The sequence below is a fragment of the Trachymyrmex cornetzi genome, unplaced genomic scaffold (assembly GCF_001594075.2).
Source record: "Trachymyrmex cornetzi isolate Tcor2-1 unplaced genomic scaffold, Tcor1.1 scaffold343, whole genome shotgun sequence".
NCBI lineage: Eukaryota > Metazoa > Arthropoda > Insecta > Hymenoptera > Formicidae > Trachymyrmex > Trachymyrmex cornetzi.
In genome coordinates, this window is record NW_017298142.1 from 295,390 (window position 1) to 320,340 (window position 24,951).

The window sequence follows — 24,951 nt, forward strand, 5'->3', positions numbered from 1 at the left end:
TATATATATATATATATAAAATAATTGGCAATCGAACATGACTATTATTATAATTATTACTAAAAACGGTTGGAATTACTATAAATTGTAGTTAAGTTACAATAATTGCAAACATTTTTACAATAATAATAGTTACGATCGTAGCTATTTTCGAAGGATTGTCAACTATACGTAATTGATAAAAGTATACATATAGTTATTGTTACTAACATTATAGTAGTGATAATCACAATTACAGTAACATTAATTATAGTAATAAGTACCAAACATTTTTTTCTCACAGTATTGGTAGATGCATATGTTTCTAGAAAATTTTTAAAAGTCATAAAGTCAAATATTTCCATAATTCTGCTTTTCATAAAAATTCTACTTTGAGAAAACTTCGTGTATTCGGTTCTCTTACCATATTCCGCGATACTGAATCATCCTATACGCAATATATTGCTACGCTAATGTTCGCTTTCGATACATTATGCATCTTTCTTGTAGCGGGAGACATAACGACCACCATTAAAATTTCGACGGTCAATCGTTCGTAGCGAGAAAATTTATGATCGTGCGTGATAAAGATATATATGAGGCTAGTTTAATAGAAAAAAATCACATTTACCTCGCGTGAATGTACATTGCATTCGCACAACGTGTGTGGGACATACGAGTATACCGGAGACTCGCATAAAGTCACCAATATTTTAATGCGTTATCTACAAAAATACAGGTCGAAAGCGGTGCGATCGATAGCGCACAGGCCGAGAGAGTGTACACATAGACAAACTGTACAATAGGCAAACATCGTTTTTAGCGACTGTTTTAGTGCTCTATCCACCATGCCGCACCGCGTTATTATCGGCAATCGAGATATACACGCATTCGCATCGAACGTGATCCTAATCCGATTTCGCGTGCCGCATAATAAACCGTGCCACTTGTGTCTCGTCGCTCCCCAAATCCCTAGACGACCATTTTTCCGACAGTTTTCGAACTACGCCTCGCACAAACTGCTCACGATTCGGTAAAATCAGCGTCGAAAATCGACAATTCGATAGAAGCTCTGAGATTTTCGATACGAGTATTTCAACAAGAATGTAAAATATTCAAGTACATGATAATATATTATTTCATTCATGAATTGCGGAATATCCCAAATCTATTATGAATCCATTTATTCGCTGATTCTTCAATAGAAATTAAATTCATTTTTTATTAATATAAATATTGAACATATTAAATTATGAGCAATGGAAAGTAGATAATTCTTTTTTATATTTATCACTGAATTTAGTGATCTTTCAATTTTTATTCAAGAAAAATAAAGAAAAAAGTAGTTTAAATTTCTGCACAAAAAAGATTTTGTTAAAATATCTAAAAATTTTACTACATATTAATTTGAAAATTCTTTGTTAGATCATCGAATAATTATATAGGAAATTTAAGCATGATGAATGTTGCAAAAATTTTTGATATTCTAGCAATCAGCTCAAGCGCGTCTTACATAATTATTTTGATAGTTCGGCAAAATTATTTTCAGATCTACCCTGGTAGAAATTTCATGCATTTTTTGAGCAGTTACTAAACAGCTATACCAACTTCTGTCTAGTAACTGAGAAGGAAAACTACTTAGGATCCCAATCAGGATATAATGCTTTGCTTGCAGTTACTGAATATAAAAGTTGCATAAATCTGAATCCAGTTACTGAATAGAAACACATCAAATAATGAATATTAAATTGATTAATAAGCAAGCTAACTGCTCATGAAATGGACAGAATAAAACTTTATCAAGTTTTTGTCCATTTCCTACTCAGTATTAGCACAACTAATGAGAATAGAGTAATATTAGATAGTAACTGGATAAATGTCTAGGAAAACTGCATACATTTCTACCAGGATAGCTAAACTTTTTGAATACTTCAACAAAATCGTCGTTTCCGTATGAGACATTCTTATTAAACAATTAGATTAAAGGACAAAGGTCTTTTAAATAACAATAATATCAAGAATATAGAAGGGCAAATTAGAGTCAAGTTCGAATATAATATATGTGTAACACGTTAAAAATTTTTTACATTCCAATAAATTGATATAAAAATATATTGTAAATATGAGCCGTTTATTTTGAAAGTGACCTAAGTCCATTTAAAAAAAAAAATGTTGTTTATGACAGCTAACTTCAAGTTGTACACGCTACTACAAAGGTCAACAACAAAACATTGAAAAATGGACTTAGGCCACTTTCAAAATAAACGGCTCATATAATTTAAAAAACTTAATGTTACATTGTGTTACATTACATGTTTCGGCATAATTGTGCCATCATCAGATGTTTATAATTCGCAGAATAGAAACGCATTAAAAAAGTCAATAATAAACGTTATAAAGGATGTATTGAACTAATCTTATAAATATATCCGCCTTTTATGTAAATCAGATGCAACACCACAGATGGAGTTATAATGACTGATATAAGCAACTTGACACGCATCTTATCTACATCATATGTTGGAAGGATGTAGGACCATAACGGTGAGTTCTTTAACATAGTTATGAAATTGCTTGTAGATCTGTACCTAAAAGATTATAACTTATAGATAATTGTGAAAAATTTTCTATCAACCGGTCGTCCAACCGATTGCGAGCAATTTGTTTTCACTCTCCATCTATGGTGTTGCATCTGATTTACATAAGAGGCGGATATATTTATAGGATTAATTCAATACATCCTTTATAACGTTTAATATTGACTTTTTTAATGCGTTTCTATTCTGCGAATTATAAACATCTGATGATAGCACAATTATGATGCCGAAACATGTAATGTAACACAATGTAACATTAAGTTTTTTAAATTATATTTTTATTTTTATATCAATTTATCGGAATGTAAAAAATTTTTAACGTGTTACACATATATTATATTCGAATTTGACTCTAATTTGCCCTTCCATATTCTTGATATTATTCTTATTAAAATTATAAATGCAATGAAATGAAAAACACATGAATAATAATATTGAAAGGACGTACAATGCAATTCATTTCCATATTATAAGGAAATGTATGGAAAAAAACATAGGCAGCAGAAGATATGGAAAATGCAAAAAATATCCTATATATTTCCATTCATTTTGCATTTCTACATCTCATTAAGTTAATTGCAAATACAGGGTGATAAAAAATTACATATTTTAAAAGCAGGTAATATTTATAAAATAAAGATAGTACCCAACAGCAAATATAGATCCTAAAACAAATGAGATATAGGCCTTTATTGTCTTTAATTGTTTATTAAGATATGGGTCTTTATTGTCACCATAAGAGATGCTTTACAACCTTTAGTTCACCTCATTAGTAAGTAAAATGCTAGCTGTAAACTGCGGATCAAAGTGCCTCTTAAGGGCAACTGATACTGTTCATGCACAATAAGGCACTATTCCATTTTCTACGCATCGTTTGACAATATCTAACTTAGACATTTAATGGACAGTGGATTGGAAAAGTCCAGTAGTTTGACTTGTCAAATCCCCTTATTTTAGACCTTGATCCCTTAGATTTTTTTTTAGAGAGAGAGAGAGAGAGAGAGAGAGAGAGAGAGAGAGAAAAGAGAGAGCTGTGGAGAGTTTAATATATTTAATACCTATCAATAATGTATCAACTCTGCAAGAATGTATATTCAATGCATACCTATCAGGAAATCCGAAAGCTGCTAAATATATGCATAAGAGTGCGTGATTCTCTACAACAAGTAGGACTGAGGGATGTATGACAATAAGAACTATATAAAGCACTTCTTATAGTGATGACAAAAACTGGCTCATTAGTATTTGTTTTATAATTTAAGTTTCTTAAATTTTTCTCTCAATTTTAATGAATGCTACATGTATATCTCAAAATATGTAAACCTTTCTTTAATCAACCTATATATTAGTAGAAAGTTAACGTAACACTCGTTGAAAATCGTATTTTCCACATGTGTTTGTCTTCCACTTTTAGAATCCTTGACGTATCCTGACCTCATTTACAATAAGAAAGACGACTGTAGCGATTTTCTCCTTTAGAAGTTAGATGTGAAGGAAAGTTCGTTTCAGTCGTCGCCGTTGCCTCGGGTATACGAGATAAATTGAAAAAAGATGGCAAGATAGGTAGAGAGTTAGATAGGGAAAAAGAGAAATGAAACTGTATGGACTATTGGCAGACTTTAATCCGCCTTGTCTACAACAATTCGTGCAATTAGGTTCGCACAACGCCGCGAACATTCCTATAATAATTTAAGATCTGTGCAAGAACATAGCAAGCTTATTTTCTTAGAAAAATTAATATAAAATTAGCTTTATTTTCAAGGAATAAATTACTTCTTCAATCCGTATTTATGTCTCATATTTAGCGCTAAATATCACCATTTATAATACACGGATTTATATAATAATTTCAAATGTTATATTTTTATGCCAAGATATTAGGTAACTATTTGTTCTTAGTAAAACATAACGAAATAATTCGTTCACAATCAACTCATGAAACATAATGTCCTCGTTTTATTTAATAACATTAAGTAAAATATTGCATAAAATTGTAAAAATGTCTTATGCGATATTTTGACTTCTTATAAAGATATTTGTATGAATTCTGCAATGAGGTAGATAAATCGATATCAGTATAGGCATGAATATGTATGCAAGCGAATGAAGTACTTTGGCAGAATTGCACTATATATCTCGTTTCGTGCTAAACGTAATTGTAGTTTACAAGGTAGAGTTTCGCCCGGAACATGAGTTTGCCACTATTTAATTACAAACGCGGACCCATTATTAATTAATCACTCTTCTACTTACACAATCGAGCATTATATTGTAATAACTAGTAATTAGAGACACTTGATGTAGGCATAATTGTCGACTCCATTATAGTCTGCAATAATGTCTTTCAATATATACATTCCCCGTAATTATGCATTTGTCGATTGTCAGCGGATTATTATTCTTGTTATACCGTTATCGGAAAAACTGATGTATCGTCCTGTAATATATTATGATTATATTTCGCTGTATCGCCGCGAATAATATACATATTTCGTCGTTAAATCACATTTGCTTATGGCAACTAATAAATCCTCATTCATATTTTCTCATTCGCGTGCTTGAGAATGTATCACGCATTCTTGTTTGAAATCGCATTCCTCTCACTTAAGTTGGCTTAATCGCTATATCGCTGAGATATATACGGTATATGTATATACACATAAAAAACAATCTCATAAAGCTTATAAATTAGTACACAATAGCATCGTAATTCAAAACGCATAATAAGAAAAAAAATATACGTTATTCTAATAGCAAATTGTGGCGTAAGATCTGTCGAATAGAAGAAAAGAGAAATGATTGCTCTAATTGACTTCATGATGATATGAATTTATATCTGCTATAGAGCGTCCGATCAACCGCGCTTCCTTTGGACGCTAAATAAGTAGCTAAGAATAACTTGCGCTGATCTACTGACTGCAATGATAAAATCTAAACCACTCACTATAATCTCTCGCTATATTTGTTGCTATAAAAAAATACTTTCTAGAAAAATTATCGTCACTTAAGTGAAAATAAAAAAATTGATATCATATGAAGTACAATTTTGTCTATAGATTATGAAATAATAATCATTCTATAATTTATACATTTTATAATTTTAAATAAATAATTAATAAAATAATAAATTTAATTATTTATATAAACCTTCTTCAAGTTTCCTTATAGATACGCAAGCACTCTTCAGAGTACATTGTATATATATATATACATATATTTAGTAATTATAATTATTAGTAGAATACATAATATATAGTATATATGTCGGAAATTTAAATAAATCCCCGTCCTAATCTTTGATTTATTTTATATTTGTATTTTCCGTATATTACGTCATTTATATCATCACAAAAATCATGAACGATGATTAATACACATATCTTCTCCAAATATCTGAAAATCCCGCGATACCTCAGCATCGCGTGATATTTCGCGTGTCGAGAAACGAAGAAAATCGCCCGCGCCAGTTGAATTTGATCGAAATTAGCAGTGATTCTTCGGTCAACTCGGCCGACGGGTCTACGAAAAGCAAGAGAAAGAGAGGAAAAGAGAAACAGAGAGAAACGTGACGTCAGTTGGCGGAAGTCAATTGGCGCGTCATGCACACGCGGAGTTGATTCTAGCGAGCGGCCTTCCTCGCCTTCTCCTTCGCCACGGTATTAAGTTTAGCCACTTCGGCCTGACGCGGGCAGTATGTCAAGATCACTCGATCCGCCGTTGATATCGACCTTTCTCTATCTCCCCGTTCTTCTCGTTTTCTCGCTTCGCTGAGAGAGGTGTGCTCCAAGTGTCGCTCGCAAAGTAGCGGCTGATTCGTGTGTAGGAAGAGCTGGAGCGAGAATCAAAGAGACAAGAGGGCTAGTTCAAGAGTAGTTCGAGAGTTGCACGGTAGACAGGCAGGCAGGCTGTCTTGTGCCTGCTTTCATCTTTCTCGGTAAAGCGACGTCCTTTGAAACATGCCGCGGAGTAGCTCGCGAACGGGGTGACGAGAGAGATGGTTGTCTGAGATTCAAAGTCAGGGAGAGCCGAGCTAGCTTTCCCTTTTGGGAATAAGAAGATTCGCGTGTTAGATGGTTGTTACAGTGAATACGTTATTCTTCGCGGTATATTCTGAGAGTGGTACTGCTTGGAGCGCATTGGTTTGCATGCTTGCGTTTGAATGATATATAGGTAAGTCTTTGAAATTCGTCTTCAATTGCAGCTTATTTTACGAAAAAAATCTGTTTCCTCTCTCTAAAAGATAATTCGCATAGGTATAGGGCAAAAGAAAGACTTTATTACGTGAAAATATCACGTGAAAATATCAGTACCTACTTCATAGTTCATTGTAGATAACTGTACCATAACTGTAAATAGTAATATAAAACAGTGCTTTGGTGCTATTAGCTTTTCTGCTTTTATGTACTATTACAATTTTATATCGAAGAACTTTAGCTAAAAGTAAAAAAAAAATGCGATGAACGCAGACGTATCAAAGAATTATGAGATTAAGAATTCCACTGTAACGTAAGTCAGAATGCTGTGAAGAGCTTGACTGAGGTGGAATAACGAGGGAACACCCGTTTGATTGCAGAAGGATGCAACCACGGGTGACAGTGGTTCTGGCCACGGTCTGGCTGACGGTGGCGGTTCTGGTAGGAGGAGCAGCAGTCACCCTCCGCCTCTCTCACGATCAATACTCCCCCGTGTCTCCACGCCGACACGCTAGGGTTCAACGGGACCGTACTGGAGTCTGGAGGGATCACGATCCAGTCCACGATCAACCTCTCGACCTTTGGATCGGCTCGCGAAGGTCGCTCTCCACAGAGGGTATGTCAGATTTTACAGTGCTATGACTGTTATGTCAAGCTGAGCAAAATAAAGCATCATATTGTGTTTCGCTGTCAACTCAAGAGCTGATGTCTAATACGAGATTGTCATTTTGAGAATATATTAGGAATATATTCTCAATATATCTTTCTGATTTCTTTCTCTTCCTCTACCTACAAAGAAATATGTAGAAAAGATGTAAGGGCATTATGATTTTAAATGTTAATTTTATTTTATAAAATACTTTTAATATCTCTATTTGATATTCTCAGGAGACAAAGACAACAAGTATATAGAAATGTATATTGTTCTATTTTAGTATTTAACTCAATTTACCATTTAATTCTGTCGCGTTGTCTAATGAAGATGGAACAAACGCTTCGTGACGAATCGGCCTAACTGGTGGAAATCCGTTTGTCCCGGCTTTCTGATGAATCAAGGTCTTCTTGTTCATCGTCTTTGTGCAACTCCAATGTCACATAAATACTATTCACGATTGTTAAAAGTTCGAAAATTTTCAGCATGCGTTCAATCTCAAATATAGTTATTATCACAAATAATAAAAGAACCGTGGATTGAAAGAAAACAAACATTTGATTTAAAAGGCTTATTTCACGAACACTAGACAACAGCAGCGAAGTTTAAATTTATTCATATTTAATACATCAATATATGTATATAGACGTTTCGATCTGTCATCAGATCATCTTCAGTATTCAATTTTAATTCTTAACAATTTTAACATAAATTAAGCGATAAATTCATTACGCAAATATTCTACGGCTAGATTTCGAAATTGTTACATTTTTTCTCATTAACGATTAACTAAAATATTCTGCATCACTTCCATAAGTACAAAACTATATCTAACATAGTTGTTCGTCAGTTATATATCATTTCATAGATTACACAAAACTTGTTACTTCCTTGAATCAAATCTCATACTTGATTGTATCATACGGAGACGGATGATTCTTTAAATTGTGTCATAACACATTGAAATTTCTCATTTTGTCCATTTACAATATAATTCATCTTGATTTTATTAATTGTAAATGGACAAAATGAGAAATTTCAATGTGTTATGACACAATTTAAAGAATCATCCGTCTCCGTATGATACAATCAAGTATGAGATTTGATTCAAGGAAGTAACAAGTTTTGTGTAATCTATGAAATGATATATAACTGACGAACAACTATGTTAGATATAGTTTTGTACTTATGGAAGTGATGCAGAATATTTTAGTTATATAATCGTTAATGAGAAAAAATATAACAATCTCGAAATCTAGCCGTAGAATATTTGCGTAATGAATTTGTCGCTTAATTTATGTTAAAATTGATAAGAATTAAAATTGAATACTAAAGATGATCTAATGACAGATCGAAACGTTTATATATATTGATGTATTAAATATGAATAAATTTAAATAGTTATTATCATTTCTCGTGTTAAGTTGAGATAAGAAGATAATATAATATTAATATTCGAAATATAAAAAATCTAAAGATTTGTGTTAATACGTTATGTTGTCAATACAATAATAATTACAGGGCAGTATTGTGTTCTTTATTAATTTTCAAATTAAAAAAAAAATTTTAAAAAGCAAATAGAATATTTTACTAATAAAATAAATGAAGTAAACTCAAAAGATATATCTGTGCAAAAATATCATACATAAAAATTATTAATTTTTTTTACACAAATAATGTGAAAAAAAATTTTAGGGCGAAAGCTATTATTTAGCAGAATAATGGATGATATATATTTTTCGAGTAATACACACACATATAAATCTTTATATTATAACAGCACGCAAGAATTTCGGAGAAATAAATTGGCGTCGAGCATTACTCACGTCACTATAGTATGCAACTATATTAGTTTAGCCGGGTATGAAATCGTTATTAAATATCTTTTAAAGAGAATCTCCCCCGTAGATTAAATTTCTAAATTAAACCGTTATTTTCAGCTACGTAATGTGCAATAGTTAAAATTAATTTTCTGAGTATATCTAATTTTTGACATAAAAAAAGTCTAATTACATTTTTCAGAATCAGGAGCTCTATCTCGCAATGCCAAATATACCGAGCGAGATTTTCAGCTTGAAGGTTTCTTGAAGGACACTGTCTCGTCAAAGCGAATGTACCCCTTTTCAGGCTGGCAGAGGCGGTTACCGAATATCGCCGGCGCGGAATTCGCGGCCGACAAAGTCGATTACGGCTACGAGATGCCGGAAACGCTTTCGCGCGAAGCAGAGGTATCCCCTTCAGACCTTTTAGACGACCCCTTTGTGGCAGACGACACGTTTCAGGATCAAGGCCCAGGATCGATGGAAATATACAAACTAGATCTATCCAAAGAGAAGACTCTACTGACCGCAACCACGCCCTCCATAAATTTACTGTTGAGAAATAAGAGCAAAGCTCCGAAAAAGACGGGTCATTTGAATTCAAAGACAAAGACAACAGAAATTAAGTCAATAACAAGTGCGAACGTTAATCACAAGCAATCAAATTTTTTCGAAGAACAACGAACCGAGACTCCTTTCATCAACAAAGACGCCTTCGATGTTGGTGGTGTGCCGGAGCTACAGGTTGGATGCGAAGGTCTCGAAGCGTCGTTGTTGTCCCACAAGACGAAAAGATCGATAGATGCGCCTGACAAGGAGAAGGGCGAGGTACCAGCTCCGTCCGTGTTGCTAAACGTGTCGCCGGTATCCTTGGATCTCGACGACGTTCTGTCATACGATGAAGAAGAATATGAGGAAATGGACGAGCTTCTCAAACTCAAAAGACTGGAAACTACCACGAAAAGAAACAAGCCAAATAGGGGAGATATGGATGCCAGCCATCTTAATTCTGACCATCTGGATGAATTTAGGCGACCAGAGAAGTTACCAGAACGAGGAGATTTGGGTGGATCCATTCCAATAAATTCTAGTGAATTAATAACTAGTCAGAAGACCAAGCGATCTCTGGCAGATCTCGAAATTAAGAATTACGAGGAAGCCAAATCAAAGCGAGAAACCATTTTATTGGACGGTGATAACGGCGCCAGCAGGAGTCATGGTCGGCAGTTGCTGTGGCTTGCCAAAGCAAATACTGAGGGATTTGCGGACGGTAGAAGCGAACGGAAGCGAACGAGACGGTCGATCGATTGGGGCTTCGGTGAGGATGAAGGTGTCGTGTCCAGCGACGAGTTGCAGACCGTGAATGAACGTCGCAGGCAGCACGAGATGCAATACCATCAAGACACATCTAGAAGACGTGACCAGCATCATGGATTAAATACTAACATCGATAATGTTAGACAAGAGTACGAGAAATTACTTGAACAAAAACGAAGAGAAGAAGAGTATTTGCGACGAATGCAACAGGCTAATCAAAGACTGCCGAATAGACGGGAGGAGTATCGTAAGAGGATGGACATTACAACACATCGTATAGATAACGAAGATATGCGACGGCAAATGGAAGAAAGACGAAAGCAAGAAGCAGCGCAAATGCAGGAGACAGACAGAAGAAACGAGCAAGAGCTAAGAAGACGAGAGGAAGAAGAACGAAGATTACAAGAAGAAGAAATTAAAAGAAAACTACAGAGCAAATGGCAAGAGGAAAATTTTAAAAAATCGGGCTTTAAAACTTTCATAAAAGATGATGAAAGGAAACGAAGACTTTACGATGAAGAAATGAAGAGACGAGAGGAAGAACAGCGAAGACAATTGGAAGAAGAACAAGCAAGGAGACAGGAGCAATACAGATCGCAGCAAGAAGCTCAAAGAAAAAGGGAAGAAGAGGCAAGAAGGCGTCAAGATTCAATGAGAAATCTTTCCGAAAATGATAGAAGAAGATTAGAAGACCGTCGCAGAGAATGGCTAGAGAAGAAGAGGCAAGGGGATGAAGATGAGAGAAGGCGACAGCAACCATCGAATTTAATGCACGCGGAACATTCAGTCAGTCATCCGAACGATATCAGACAGCGCGATCAAGATGAGATAAGACGACAGCAAGAAGAAAAACAGCGAGAACAGAAATTGCGAGAATATATTACACGAAATCGACCTATCAGTGCCAATCATGCCGATCAAAGATCGGAAGAAGAGAAACGACGCTATAGACCCGAAGAACACCAAGATCCGCGGATGAATGTGAGTAGAAATGACGAAGAGTACCATCGACGACTGGAGGAGCAGCGTAAAAGACAAGAAGAAGAGAGAAAACTACAGGATTACATCAGGAGAAACCAACCAGTGAATGTGCCATCGAGAGATAATCAATCGACCACAGCCGATCGTAACTGGTTCGAGGAGCGAAGACTGATCGAGGAAGTCAGGCGTCGCGACAGATATCCCGATCCAGGAGTGAGGAGAGACCATGGACCGTCGGCGCCTACGTATATCGATCCGCGAAGCTCACCAGAGGAAGTCAGACGGAGGCAACAAGAGACGGCGAGAAGGTTAGAGGAGGATAGGCGGCAGAGGTACGAGGCGGAAGAGCGACGGAAGGAACTCGCCAGGCGACAGTGGGAGGAGGAAGAAGAGAGACGGTTACGGCAGCAACGGATGCGAGAGGAGGCGGCCAGGCGAGAAGAGGAAACGAGGAGAGAGCAATCTAGGAGGTACGAGGAGAACAGGAAGCAGCTGGAGGTAGCGAGGATACAGGCCGAGAGAAGAAGGCAGGAGATGTTGAAGCAACGATCCAGGAACGAAATTGGTAGGACGAAACAACCAGAAACTAGGCCGATCTACCACCAGGATCCTCGTCTTTTGGCAGAGCACAGAAGACGACAGGATAGCCGGCCCATTCCGAGTAATTTGATGCGAGTCGAAGAAGCCAGGCGAGCGGCGGCAGAGCGCGAAAGGCAAAGATTGGAAGCCGAGAGACGACAACAGGAAGAGAGCAGGTATGTAAGTGGTCCTTAGGGCACGTGCTTTGCAAAAATGAAGTTTTCACTTGGCGTAACGCCAGTGAACTTTATTCGAGCTGATGCGCTTCGCAGTTTTCAATGTTCGTTACTTCTATCATTTGTCTCTGTTCGTTTTATTTTTGTTTTATTATTATTTCCTTATTGGGAACTAATATTGTTGGGAACTAATATTGTTTCCACATGTATGGTAGGTATTATTGCGATAAAATTGAAATCGCGTAAAGTATACTTTTAAAGGATCGGAAAAAACCGAATTTTTCCAATTTTTCCGCGGATTCTTTCGGTTTTTTTCCCAAGGGTAGAAAAATTCATTTTAGAAAAATTTACGCGTGCTTGTAAAATCTACCACGTTTGTTCTCGATTCTTTTTTCAAAAAAAATAATTGCGTATAGGGTACACAGCGGAATAATTTGGATAAGTTAACAGAATTGAGGTCCCATAATGTATTCGATAAAATATACGAAACATACACTGTTATATGTATTAACTTAAATTACTCTTCAGACTAGTTGTTAAGATTACATTTGTTTCTAAATTATTTCGTTTAATAGTAAATAAATTTCACATCAAGTGATGTAATATTGTAAACGTAAATATAAAAGTTAGCTGTATATTAATTTCAATGCTTATAAACGAAGTTTATTATCTTATTTTAATAATATTATAACATACGAGAATTAATATATTGTAATCTTATATCTAATTTAAATAAAATCTAACACATTTTGTAATGTGCAGATTAAGACGAATCACATTCACGACAAAGTCTTTAGAATAAAAAGAATTATAAATTTTTTAATCTAACCGATCTAACCTACGTGATGTATCTATAGTAACCACTTGCGCAGTACAATGCGCAGTCGTGTACTTATAATGCTTTGCTATGCACCATAGGAAGGTTAGATTAGATTTTATAAAAATAGAAGGAAAAATTAAAATTTTAACAAAAATAAGATTACATAACTTTTTGGATCACATTAATTTGATGAAGGATATTAAAAATTAAATAGCATGTTATATATATTGCAAAAACAGCAATTTTTCCAAAAAAACCAATTTTTCGGAAAAAAACGGGAATTTTCCTGGTTTTTTTCCAGCAACTTGAAAAAAGCGGTTTTTTTTTAACTATAGCGTAAAGAGTATATTTCATACAATGAGAATATAAAATAGCAATAGAAATATAAATGGTGAATTCCAGATATGCTTCTTTTTTATTCTTATTTTACTTTATATTTATATTAATATTTAATACTACCAATTACTTCATCAGTTGAAAAATATTATCGCCTTCCTTGTAAAAGAGTACTAAATATTCCAACAGGTCCAATTCGATTTTGCTGATTTGATCCTGCTAACTTAATATAGATTTTCTTGTAGTTTAATGCAATAAATTTCGCTTGTGCTACCTGAGATATTTTTCCAGTCGCGTGAAATTTTAAATATCAACAATCGCGATATATTAAAGACAGTGAACAGTGCGACTTTAATTAAAGAAATATTCCAAGCGTATCATCAAGGCAAGAGTTTATTTATTCGAATTATCCGATAAATGCGATCCTACATTTTCATCTACTGTAGAATGAGAGAGCACAGACAGAAGGAGACCGATCAGTGGAGACGACAAGAACTAGCCAGACTAAACTCTCTGCCGGTGAGCGCAAGGATAATAGTCCGTCCTGGTGGCTCCTCGCCGACGTCGCCCGTCTCGCCACCAGTGATATCGAGGGGCGGCTTCAACAACGAGATCGATTTTACAGTAAGTCCTCCATTTGTCTGTCAAAACACTTCACCGCACTCCGATCGCGTAAACCCGATTCGGTTGTCCACCGGCGGTTTATTCACTGACGAATTCGATCTCGTGGTCGCCAATTGTCTCGCGCTACCAAACTAAAGCGCGCTTCATTAAATCAGGGAGAAGTTGCGGCGGGTTCGTGCCCCTTCGACCCCAACAAGCCTTCAGTCGCTCTGTTTTGTTTCGCTTAATTGACTGAACGCTGAGCAGCATCGCCTCTCTCTTTGGCACTTTTTTGTAATATTTTCTCCGAAAATTGCGATAATTTTAAGAAAAATAAAAAAAATACAAATATGTGCGAAACGTAATAAGATATTGTTACTTTTGCAATTTTAATTATGCAAATTCAAAATTCAATGATTATTTTCAGGGAATCAACCCGCATCGCGAAGGTGTACGAGTGGCACAATTTCCTGTCCCTCCAACACCGAGACCACCTGCCCAGAGTCCTGCCCCATGTGTTTGGGCAGTTGTTCACTGTTGTTCATCCAATAACAATCGTCTCGTAAAGTGTTTCGAATCGTTGGGCTGCCCCGGGATTAATTGGGATCCTAACCCGTGTAGAGGGCCTGTTGCGGACGCTGCCAGAGCAGAAGTCCTGAAGTTCTATGCTAACTCGTAAAACTAATAACATCAATAAGATTCAGCCTTTACTTTTCGAGAGACGAATATCAACTAGACAAGAAAAAAGAGGGAAAGACTTTTCAACACTGACGGAAATCTCTCTCTCTCTCTCTCTCTCTCTCTCACACACACACACACACACGCGCGCGCGCGCGCGAAAAGTTTCAAGTTACTGTACTTCAAATCAATTTGTGCATATGTGACTTCTGCTGGATCTGTATAAATATTTGTGTCGCTCATCGGATAAAAGAGCTCAGTAAGTTGACTTAAATATTTGCAGAACGGAAGACTTTGATATACATTTTTACTTGACACAATATTAGTAATTTTAATAACTCAAAATTAAGCAAAAAGCTATCATAAATAAATATTTCAGTTTTATAAAAAAATAATATTTTTACGACAAAATTCAATGAAAAAGAAAAAAAACATTAAATTGAATTTAATATATTGGATGTTAAAATCTACACTGAAATATTATTAACGTGTTTTGAATAAATTGTAAAATATATTTACCTATATTTGACGTAAAATATAAATGTGCTAAAAAATATTTAGAAATATTAGAGATAGAAAATCGAAAAATAGGAAAATGTCATGAAAATTTTACATTTAAAAATTATCAATTTTTTAAATTTAAAAATACATCTATTTTTTTACATCCAGCAACACAATTATTTGCGATTTCTGATTATTTGTAAAATTCTATCTTCTCTACAGAAGAGAATAAATAATGTATAAGACTAGGTATACTTCGAAAAAAGATAGTTTAAATCGGGAATGAAAATAATCAACAACAAAGCTGAATATTAAACTCTTATGCCTTTTTTTATGCTAAAAGTCATCGTATATAATATAATGAAGATCATATATTATTTTATTATAATAATTACGAACAAAAACGTAAATATTTTTTTATCCGCCTATTTCTACGATAGTGTGCTTTAGACAGATTTATATAGTGCGACTAGGAATTAACGATAGTCTAAGAAACGTTTAAAAGGTTCAACTTTTAAAATGTAGCAAGCAGTATTCGTTTTAAGTAATGTCGAAGATTAATAAAACGTGTGTTTTGTGTAGAATAGTAATCAATTAGTTTTTAATATTAATCGGTAGCCAACGTTGTAGCACTGCCTCGCGTAGCGCGTGTAAAGTTACGTACATATGTAAAGCTCTGTAAAGAAAAAATATATACGACAAACTTATGACACGTTTTGTCGTCACGTTTGCATGTACAAACACAGCGTGCGAAAATTATTGTAAATCTTTTGTACGTAGCCAAGACGAGTATCTTTGCAGCTTTTTTCCACATGTGATATAGAAGGTAGGCTCTAATGTGTTATAACCAGACGAATATTTATGTAACATACACAAAGAAAGCAATAAAGTTATTTGTACTTGTATAACCCGAAACACCTGTCAGAGTTTTCGTGCTACAATCAAACTTTATTACGTACGTAAAATTTGATTAACTCGCCGCGACACTGACATGTTTGTATGTTCTTTCAAATTACATTGCAAACGCAAAATGTGAAAAAAATTACACATTTTCAATGTTTTTATTTTTTTAAAAATAATCCTCGTGCTTTATCAGTGCCTAATATTATAAATAGGAAAATATATTACATAAAATATTATGATATTGATAATACAAATTTACTTCCGAATAAAAAAGATTTCTAACTGATGACTCGCACATTTACGCGCGTTAATCGCGCTTACAATATTTAATAACGAATATAACTTCCGATTATATCACATTTATCCGTATCATCATCGTCTTTTTTTTCCCGATTCCTTTTTTGTATCGTTTCGCTTGCCGTAGCCGTAACGAGGCCATTCAACGTTTAAGAGCTTGCAAACATTTTCCGTCCAATCAAACGCATTGTAAATCCGAAGGCGCCACCTCACATCCCTCGCGTCTCGACATACACACGTTAAGGCAAAAGCAAATAATCGACTATTGACGTGAACAACCACTTTGTGTAATGCACTACGTGTCGCGCTAGTTACAATCGCCAATGCATTCGGTACAAAATTACTTCGACGAAAATTGGAAACGTCACTTTACATTCGGGCGCATACCTGTCAAACTTTAACGACTATTTTTACTATTTACACGTTCGATCGAAGTTTATTTAAAGAGGAAACAATATGTTTCAATAATATTAATTGGAGTACCATATATTTACTTGTAAACTTATATTTTTAATAAGAGCAAGCGAATATTAAAATACTCATTTTAATAGAGTAGAAATTAAAATTAATTACAAATAAATACAAATAGTATGGATTTAAAAAGTTATGTAATAGACAACACATGCGTTTCTTTTAGCACTCGTACGTGAATTATGTTAATCACAGTGGCGCATCTAATCATTGAGCAATGCGGTCAAGGCAAACGAGTATTGTCTACTACTAGTTGGTTTTTTTTCCTATAGATTATACTTCCTTCATCAATATTCAAGTAGTAAAAAAATGATAATTTCTGCAATATTATATAATACAATATAATTTATGTAAATATAAATAACAGCATCTGATCTTTTCTGTATTCTAAAAGTATTGTATTGTATTTTCTCTATTACATCACTATTATAAAATGTCTTTTAGAATACAAAATATCCCAACGTTTGTTATTTTTTTTTAACAAAAATAATTTTCCATTTTTTTCATGGCTTTACTGTCACGCTGTATTATCTCTTCATATTTTTGACATGTAAAGTGTATAAATATTTCTTTAGCACTACTAATCGAAAGACGACATCTAAAAACTTAATCAATAATATTCAATAGAAATAATTAACAAAGTAGGTACATGTATAAGTTAATCGCGGATTAACAGTTAATACAAATATCTTTGGAAAACTAGTTATCACATCAGAGGTAATAAATAAAGATATAAAGTTTCATGTTGAAGATGAAGTTATTCATGCTGTATTATGTTACAACAACTTGTCAGAGATGCACAGATCATCTCGCGCCAGATAGAGAGAAATCTTCTATCTAAAGTTTCCTGGCACGTACATATAAATCCCTAACAACAGACTGCCGACAGAGTCGCCTGTCAACAGCATGTCGACAACAGACGCGCATCCAACATTCTCAAGAATCATCTCCAAGGATATTGTCTTCTCACTATGTCTATCTCGATACCGTCCAAGATGCACTTCCTCATGTGCCATGTCCTTTCGCAATTTACTTGTATTTTTTGCGACTTTCAGTTTACTTTGTACAACACAATGAGATAATACAATTCATAAGACTGGTCGCGATATAATACGGTTCACGATGTTTCCATTAAAGACACATTGAGCTTTCTCTAAAAGACTCATGACGTTTATTTCAAAGAACATCTCTTTTGATGTTAAAATAATTCTTTTGATATTATGTTACTGCGTGAAATATAATTACAATATTATTGTATTATAGTTTCATTATTTAATATATAAAAATATCTTACCATTGCAATTTTGATAAAAAAATAACACACTTTAGATTATCTTATTTAAAACATTAAAAATATAAATTTAAATCATAAAATTAAACGGTAAATTGCACTCTAGAATAAGAGTGGCAAATTTTCACTGTTTTTTTTTGGAGTGAGATTTACTCCAAAAGAAAAAAATCTCACTCCTTTTTTTAAAATGAATTTCATTCCAACAAAAAAGTGAAAATCTGCCAGTCTTATTCAAGAGTGCCAAATTTTTCACTTTTTTTTCATAGTGGCAGTATTTTAACTCTTTTGGAGTGTGATTTTACTTCAAGAAATTTAAAGAATAATATATAAAACGACTTAAATGACGCGGATGTAGCAGTTTCTTTCTACTGTACAAGACTCACGGAGTGAAAAAGCTTTTCTTTTCCTTTTTTTCCTGTTATTACCTCATCTCTTCTTGTTTCAACTTGACGGACAACAAGCGAGTACACGGTTTGTCATTGGTCTGATGCATCCGCGCACAAATAGACAACTCGCGCGATGCACTACACCTGTAAACGGAAAACTGCGCACCTGTAGTGACAAACGGTCCTATCCGCATATATATACGGGCCACCTTTGTATCAGCAGGTTGCTTTTGTGAATCACTCGTATTGTTTCCCTAAAAAAGAGTCGATGCCTAAAGCATCGAATTTGAAACGATTTTCTTGGCTCTATGTTCACGACTAGAATTTTGTAAATGATGCATTGTTCTTAAAAGTAATCCAAGCTAAATTATTCCTTTTGCATCAATATCACTACATTTTTTCTTATAATTATTTTATATCAAAGAAAACCTCATTGTAAATTATTATTTCACATCTTCAATAAAAAGCTTGATGTCTCTTTCATATGAATATAATACATCGCTCAAAAAAATTATGGCATAGAACAATTGTGGGCAAAAATTGACCAATTTTGACTAACAATAATTTTGCGAAAAATTATCGTAGAATAACTTTTTTTTTTTAAATTAAAGTTTGAAATTTCTATTTTAAGACGCTATGGCGGATTTTAAGTTTGATACACCCCTGCTACTGGAACTCTCAAAAATATGAGGGTGTGTTTGTTATATTGAAAATTGCAAAGTTCAACGGAATGCATGGACTTTGTAAAATTTTTTTAGGAATGTTGCCATTTGCAGCTGCATAAAGTTCGAACTTTTCCTTTTAATTTAAAAAAAAAACGAGCCTCTGCGATGTTTTCGCAAAGTTACAGCACTTAAAGTTATACTTGCATTTTTGACATATAATATCCCGACAATACCCCCCCCCCCCCCATGACCAGATACGCACCACAATATACAAAATGTACCACGACGAGGTTGTTGGATGGATTTTGCACATCGTGTTTCTGTGTGTAAATTTTAATAACGTGTGTTACCTCTGTGTTGCTCGATTACTGCTTGCAGTCAATTCCTCATATTACTGCAGGCCCTAATTTCTTCCTGCGGAATGTTGTTCCAGATTTGTACTAGAGCTTGTAATAAGTCTTTGAGATTGACAGGTTGTTTTGCCAAATTTTTTAATCTATGACCCATTATCTAGTACAAATCTGGAATGACATTCCGCAGGAAGAAATTAGAGCCTGCATTAATACGAGGAATCGACTGCAAGCAATAATTGAGCAATACAGAGGAAACACGCGTTATTAAAATTTACACGCAGAAACACGATATGCAAAATCTACATACCCAGAAACGTGGAAAATCTAGCAACCTCGTAGTGCATATCCGGTAATGTAGGTAATGTCGGGGTAGTATATGTAAAAAATGCAAGGGTAATTTTTAAGAAAAAAAATTGCAGAGACTCGTTTTTTTTTAAGTTAAAGGGAAAAGTTTGACCTTTATGCCCCTGCAAACGGCATTCCCCAAAAAATTTTACAAAATCCGTACATTCCGTCAAACTTTGCAATTTTCAATATGACAAATACACTCTCATATTTTTGAGAGTTACAGAGGCAGGGATGCATCAAACTTAAAATCTAGTCTTAATGTAGAGATTTCGAGCTTTAGTTTAAAAAAAACGTTATCCTACGATAATTTTTTGCAAAGTTATCGTTGGTCAAAGTTGACCAATTATTGCCCACAATTTTTCTATATTGCCATAATTTTTTCGAGCAGTGTATATGTACATATATATTTGTAGAGAAACACATCAAAATTAGGATGTTTATATATTTTGATTATTATTGATTAATCTAATGATTAATTTGCTAATAACATATTGTTAATGTGACCTTGTTAATACATCTTTCAAACTGTGTCAGAATTTTGCTTTTGCGAATATTATCACTGCATTCAGGGATGCAGAAACATGCATCACCATCCTTACTTACTCTTTTCATCCGTAGAATACGAATAAAATTGAATAGCGAACGATGCCGGAAAATATTCCAGATTCTTTCATATGTAAAACTGTCCCGAAATCAACCATGCATCATTGTTTCGAACGTATGCATCTAACAATAAGAGAACTATTCACATGATTGAAGTATATTTCGCTATTTTATTGCTCTTTTATTTTCATAACAAACTTAATAATATCATAATTGTTCGTATAATTAATTTACATAAAATCGACTTAATAATTATTCATTTTTTTACGAAAGATTAATTGATAATTGATTGATCGTAATTCTTATTTTAAACATTTAAATTAAAAAATGTGAATTTGTATTCAATTTATATTATGTTATATGTTGAGTTTCGTTTTTTTTAGCAAATGGCTTATACATGAAATCGAGAAACAAACAACACTGAAGTGGAAACACGACAGCACCGAAATCCCGGATACAACAATGTCGCGAGTGTGTGCACAGTCAAGAGGGCAAGCAAGCACTCTCGCGTGGTATCGAGGTATCTCCTACGAGTAGTCGCAAATATGCAACGAGCAAATAACGACAGGTAACATGGTGACGACATACCTTGTATCAAGGAAGTGGGAAATAAGGGTAGAAACACAAATGTACGCAGAGTGGTCTTTCTGTCTCGTTTTTCCCTCGATTCAATTCCTCCGCTGCACATACATATATATATACGAATACATGCTACTCCTTTCCCGAGATAACGTCGATAACGTACGAGACACGTTATTCGCGTATCGAAATTCCGATCGTCCGACGTCACCTTTGCCTAGCTCGAGCGACAAGCAAAACGTTCTCTGATCGTTCTACGTGCGTGTCAGCGTGTTTCCAGTTGGTGGGATTCCTTTGATCACGATTTTAAACGTAAAGCGGATGTATCGCGAAATATACGGCCAGAAATAGGTAACGAAGTAAATAATTTTTAAGCGAAAGAGAAAATTTGTTGTTGTTAGTCGAATTGCGTAAATTGTGGTTTAATTAATAGAAATATGTCTCGCACAGGAAATATCCTAATCACAAAGAAAATGACGGTTGTAACACACACTATCTACCTTTTTTTATCTAGAGAACCAACAAATATGAACAATTTTCTTACATATAGTATATTTGTTTCTGTTTCGATCTTCCGAAAAATACAAAATCTAGATAATTTTGTTTAGATTTCTTCCAAAATTTCATGCGTTAATATCGTTTTTTAAATTAAAATATTATTCAAGATTATTGTTTGTTAATAATCTTGAATTACTGCAGTCATCGACAAAAGTATTTAACTTCGTTGACATGTATTATCATTCTGTATTTTCCTTATTCCCATCTACACACACACACACACACACACACACACACGCTTAAATTGTTAATAGTATGAACTCACCACCATCACTGCGCTGTGTAACGCCTCTCTTGTCCCCTTTTCCCATATTTCCGTCTTCCGCTCCCTTCAAGATAAAATGCTCGTTCCTTCGGTCCCACCTAGAATCCAATTGCAAAATATTCCGTTATTTTGTTATATTTATTCCGTATACGTAAAATGAATATATGTATATGTACGAATGTGTATGTGTATGTATGTGTGTATATATACTGAGTGAGTCTGATAAAACGTTCACGTTTTTCTTGCAAACGATTAGAAATAGGGGGAAGACACTTATTATAAAAATTTTAGGATAAGGGGGACATATTTTTTGATAACCTTAAATGTCCTTGGTTTTCATACTACTGTGGCAACTCGCCACTAGAGGTCCACGGGATTCATTCGGTTCGCGTAAGCACCGCGCCGCGCGAATTCCCTTTAAATAGAATATCATTCTGGATTCATTCCAGGCGTCTAAGGCAAGTCCCACACTACATCGCCTTACTGATGAGTCTAGTAATGTGGGACCAGGACGAAACGCTACGGCCGACTATAAAGCTTCGAATCAGGCCTCCTTAGTGGACATTTCCATACTACCAATAAAAAAATTTTTTTAAATGGGAAGGTGTATTTTTTACTCGTTCTATTGATGGTGCTCAATGAACCGAATAATTTTGCATTAAAGTATCTTTTCGAAAAATCAACTATTGTCAGGATATAAATCAAGATAAGTCAGACTGAAAGTTTGGAACAAATTTTTTATTATTGCAATAAATGTTCAAAATGTTGATCAAATTGATCTAGTCATGTCTGTAGTCTTCGTGGAAAGCTTGCTTGGACTTCTTTTAACTCTTGAATCATTTCGCGAAAAGTATTTTCTTATTCTTTTTTTCATGTTTTCCAAAGTGATAGGATGTTGAAAGTAAGCTAACTCCTTCGCTCTTCCTCAAAGATAATAGTCTAAACATGTTAAATTGGGTGATCTCACAGGGAATAACGCAGGACCACATCTACCAATTCATTTGTTTAGGAACATTTTGTTCGCCTCGTATCTCAATCAACATGGTGAACAGTCTGAATTATTTTGGCTTATATCCCGACAAAAATAAAACAATAGTTAACTTTTCCGAGGAGGTAATCACTGTAATCGTGGGACAGAGTCCTCGAAATCATTATAAAATTCATATGAAATATGTATAATTTATGTATAATCCGATAATTACATATGCAACCACAAGAAGTCATTGTGTAATATTAAATAAAATCGTATATTTTACCAAATGACTTCATATGTAGTGAAAAAAATTATTTGTAATCGGATGAAGTTATATAAAATCAAATAAAATCATGTAATCTGTGAGACAACATTTCAGCTAATGGTTACCTCGGATTTTTCGAAAAGATACTTTAATGCAAAATTATTCAGCTTATTAAACATGCACCATCGATAGAACGAGTAAAAAATTCTTCCTATCAAAAAAAAATTTTTTTATTGGTAGTATGAAAATCAAAAACATCTAAGGTTACTCAAGGTCATCAAGATATGTTCCTTTATTTTTTTATCCTATAATTTTGATAATAAATGTCTTTCTCTTATCTCTAACCGTTTTTGAGAAAAACGTGGTGAACTTTTTATCAGACTCACCCTGTATACATACATATATATATATATATATATACATATATATGTACGCATATATGTATGAACGTCTAGCTATTCGTGCCAGTCACACAATTCCTTTTATTCCACCGTGTAAATATAGTTTCTGTTTTCCGCATTGATATATAAAACTCGTCGCAAAAGATAAACAAGATTCCAATTGTGTGATATAAAATTGCAATCGTTTTTTTTTTTCGATTACGAAAAACATCATATGAACAATATTCGTTGTTTATACAATGACCATGGCGTCAAGTTTAATACAGTTTATGAATAGATAAAATAATATTTGAGGATTATTTTGAAACATTTAAAAGTCCTAACTATGGTCTGTTTTCTGTTCCTGCACTAGACTGTACTAGAACTCTCTTTCTCGTTTTCGACAAATATCAAATATACCTATTTCACTTCAAGTTCCAAAGTGTACACTGATTCAGCCACAGAAAGCAGACCTCTAGTTGGCCGAATTGGAATAGTGATTTCATAAGCGAGAAATGATACGTTAAAGTTTCTCGCATGCTATTTGTTAAGTAAAACGAATTTAAATCAAACAAAATAATTTACTTCACGTGCTTTTTACTGACTATTTACTGACTATACAAATTTCTCTGAAAAGTATAAACATGATGGTTATAATTAATTGTTGCCACTATTTGTCAATCTGATTTATTCTTTACACTAATTGTAAAAAGAAAAAAACAATCTTTTTAATAATATGATTCAATAATAGGGTTCTCCCCTAAAAATGTAGGGACAATTCTCTTGACGGTCTGTAACTTCAGTTTAAAGCAACGTAAATCTGATACTCACGAGTATGATATTATATGCCAAGAGGGGAGACAAGAGAGAGAACGAAAAGAGAATCTCTTGTTCGCAATTTTGAATTTCACGAGCCTTTGTGGCACCATCTCTTGTTCCAGGCTGGATCGAATTTACGCATGCATCTCTGTGGCATGATAGCACTAAAACCCACACTAGTAACGCCAAGGGAGCCTTTTAAATTGTCGAGACAGTAGCGCTAATTTTGTACTAGATCAATAATGTCTTACTTAAAAACTAGGACGTATAGATAATTTCCATATAACAGGGCAAATTTATAAGATAATTCCAATTGTTCAAAGTTTTAGAATGATTTGCTGTTGTTATTATTCCAAGATATATTTTCTAGCCATTTAAGACCACAATTAGAAAGAAAATTGTTGACAAAGTGTGAAATGCTTCAAATATAATGTATCTGGAAGGAAATGCTTGCACATTGCACGTGCAACATACATATATTAGATATCATTCTGGTCACATGCTATCGACGAAGTAATGACTCTGTTAATAATATAAAACGGAGATGCATGATTCTTTCTCTT

General features: G+C 34.2%; 2 protein-coding genes across 5 annotated transcripts in view; one reads left to right on the top strand and one right to left on the bottom strand.

The window, feature by feature from the left end:
- LOC108763165 (trichohyalin) overlaps nucleotides 1-15,084 on the top strand; it is a 55,768-nt gene extending 40,684 nt beyond the window's left edge. Inside the window, exons 1-6 of one of the 3 annotated variants that reach the window (XM_018510543.1) lie at nucleotides 6,266-6,746; nucleotides 7,150-7,385; nucleotides 9,444-10,973; nucleotides 11,124-12,294; nucleotides 13,897-14,074; nucleotides 14,481-15,084. In XM_018510543.1, the coding sequence (XP_018366045.1) occupies nucleotides 6,736-6,746; nucleotides 7,150-7,385; nucleotides 9,444-10,973; nucleotides 11,124-12,294; nucleotides 13,897-14,074; nucleotides 14,481-14,732 (3,378 nt within the window). In that variant the 5' untranslated portion in view covers nucleotides 6,266-6,735 and the 3' untranslated portion in view covers nucleotides 14,733-15,084. Of the gene's footprint in view, nucleotides 1-6,265; nucleotides 6,747-7,149; nucleotides 7,386-9,443; nucleotides 12,295-13,896; nucleotides 14,075-14,480 lie in introns of those variants that run through there. The other 2 variants (XM_018510541.1, XM_018510542.1) reach the window with 2 other exon arrangements.
- LOC108763166 (uncharacterized) overlaps nucleotides 1-24,951 on the bottom strand; it is a 137,618-nt gene that overhangs the window by 106,095 nt on the left and 6,572 nt on the right. For both annotated transcript variants that reach the window (XM_018510545.1, XM_018510544.1), the window contains exon 2: nucleotides 21,952-22,049. In XM_018510545.1, the coding sequence (XP_018366047.1) occupies nucleotides 21,952-21,997 (46 nt within the window). In that variant the 5' untranslated portion in view covers nucleotides 21,998-22,049. The remainder of the gene's footprint in view (nucleotides 1-21,951; nucleotides 22,050-24,951) is intronic.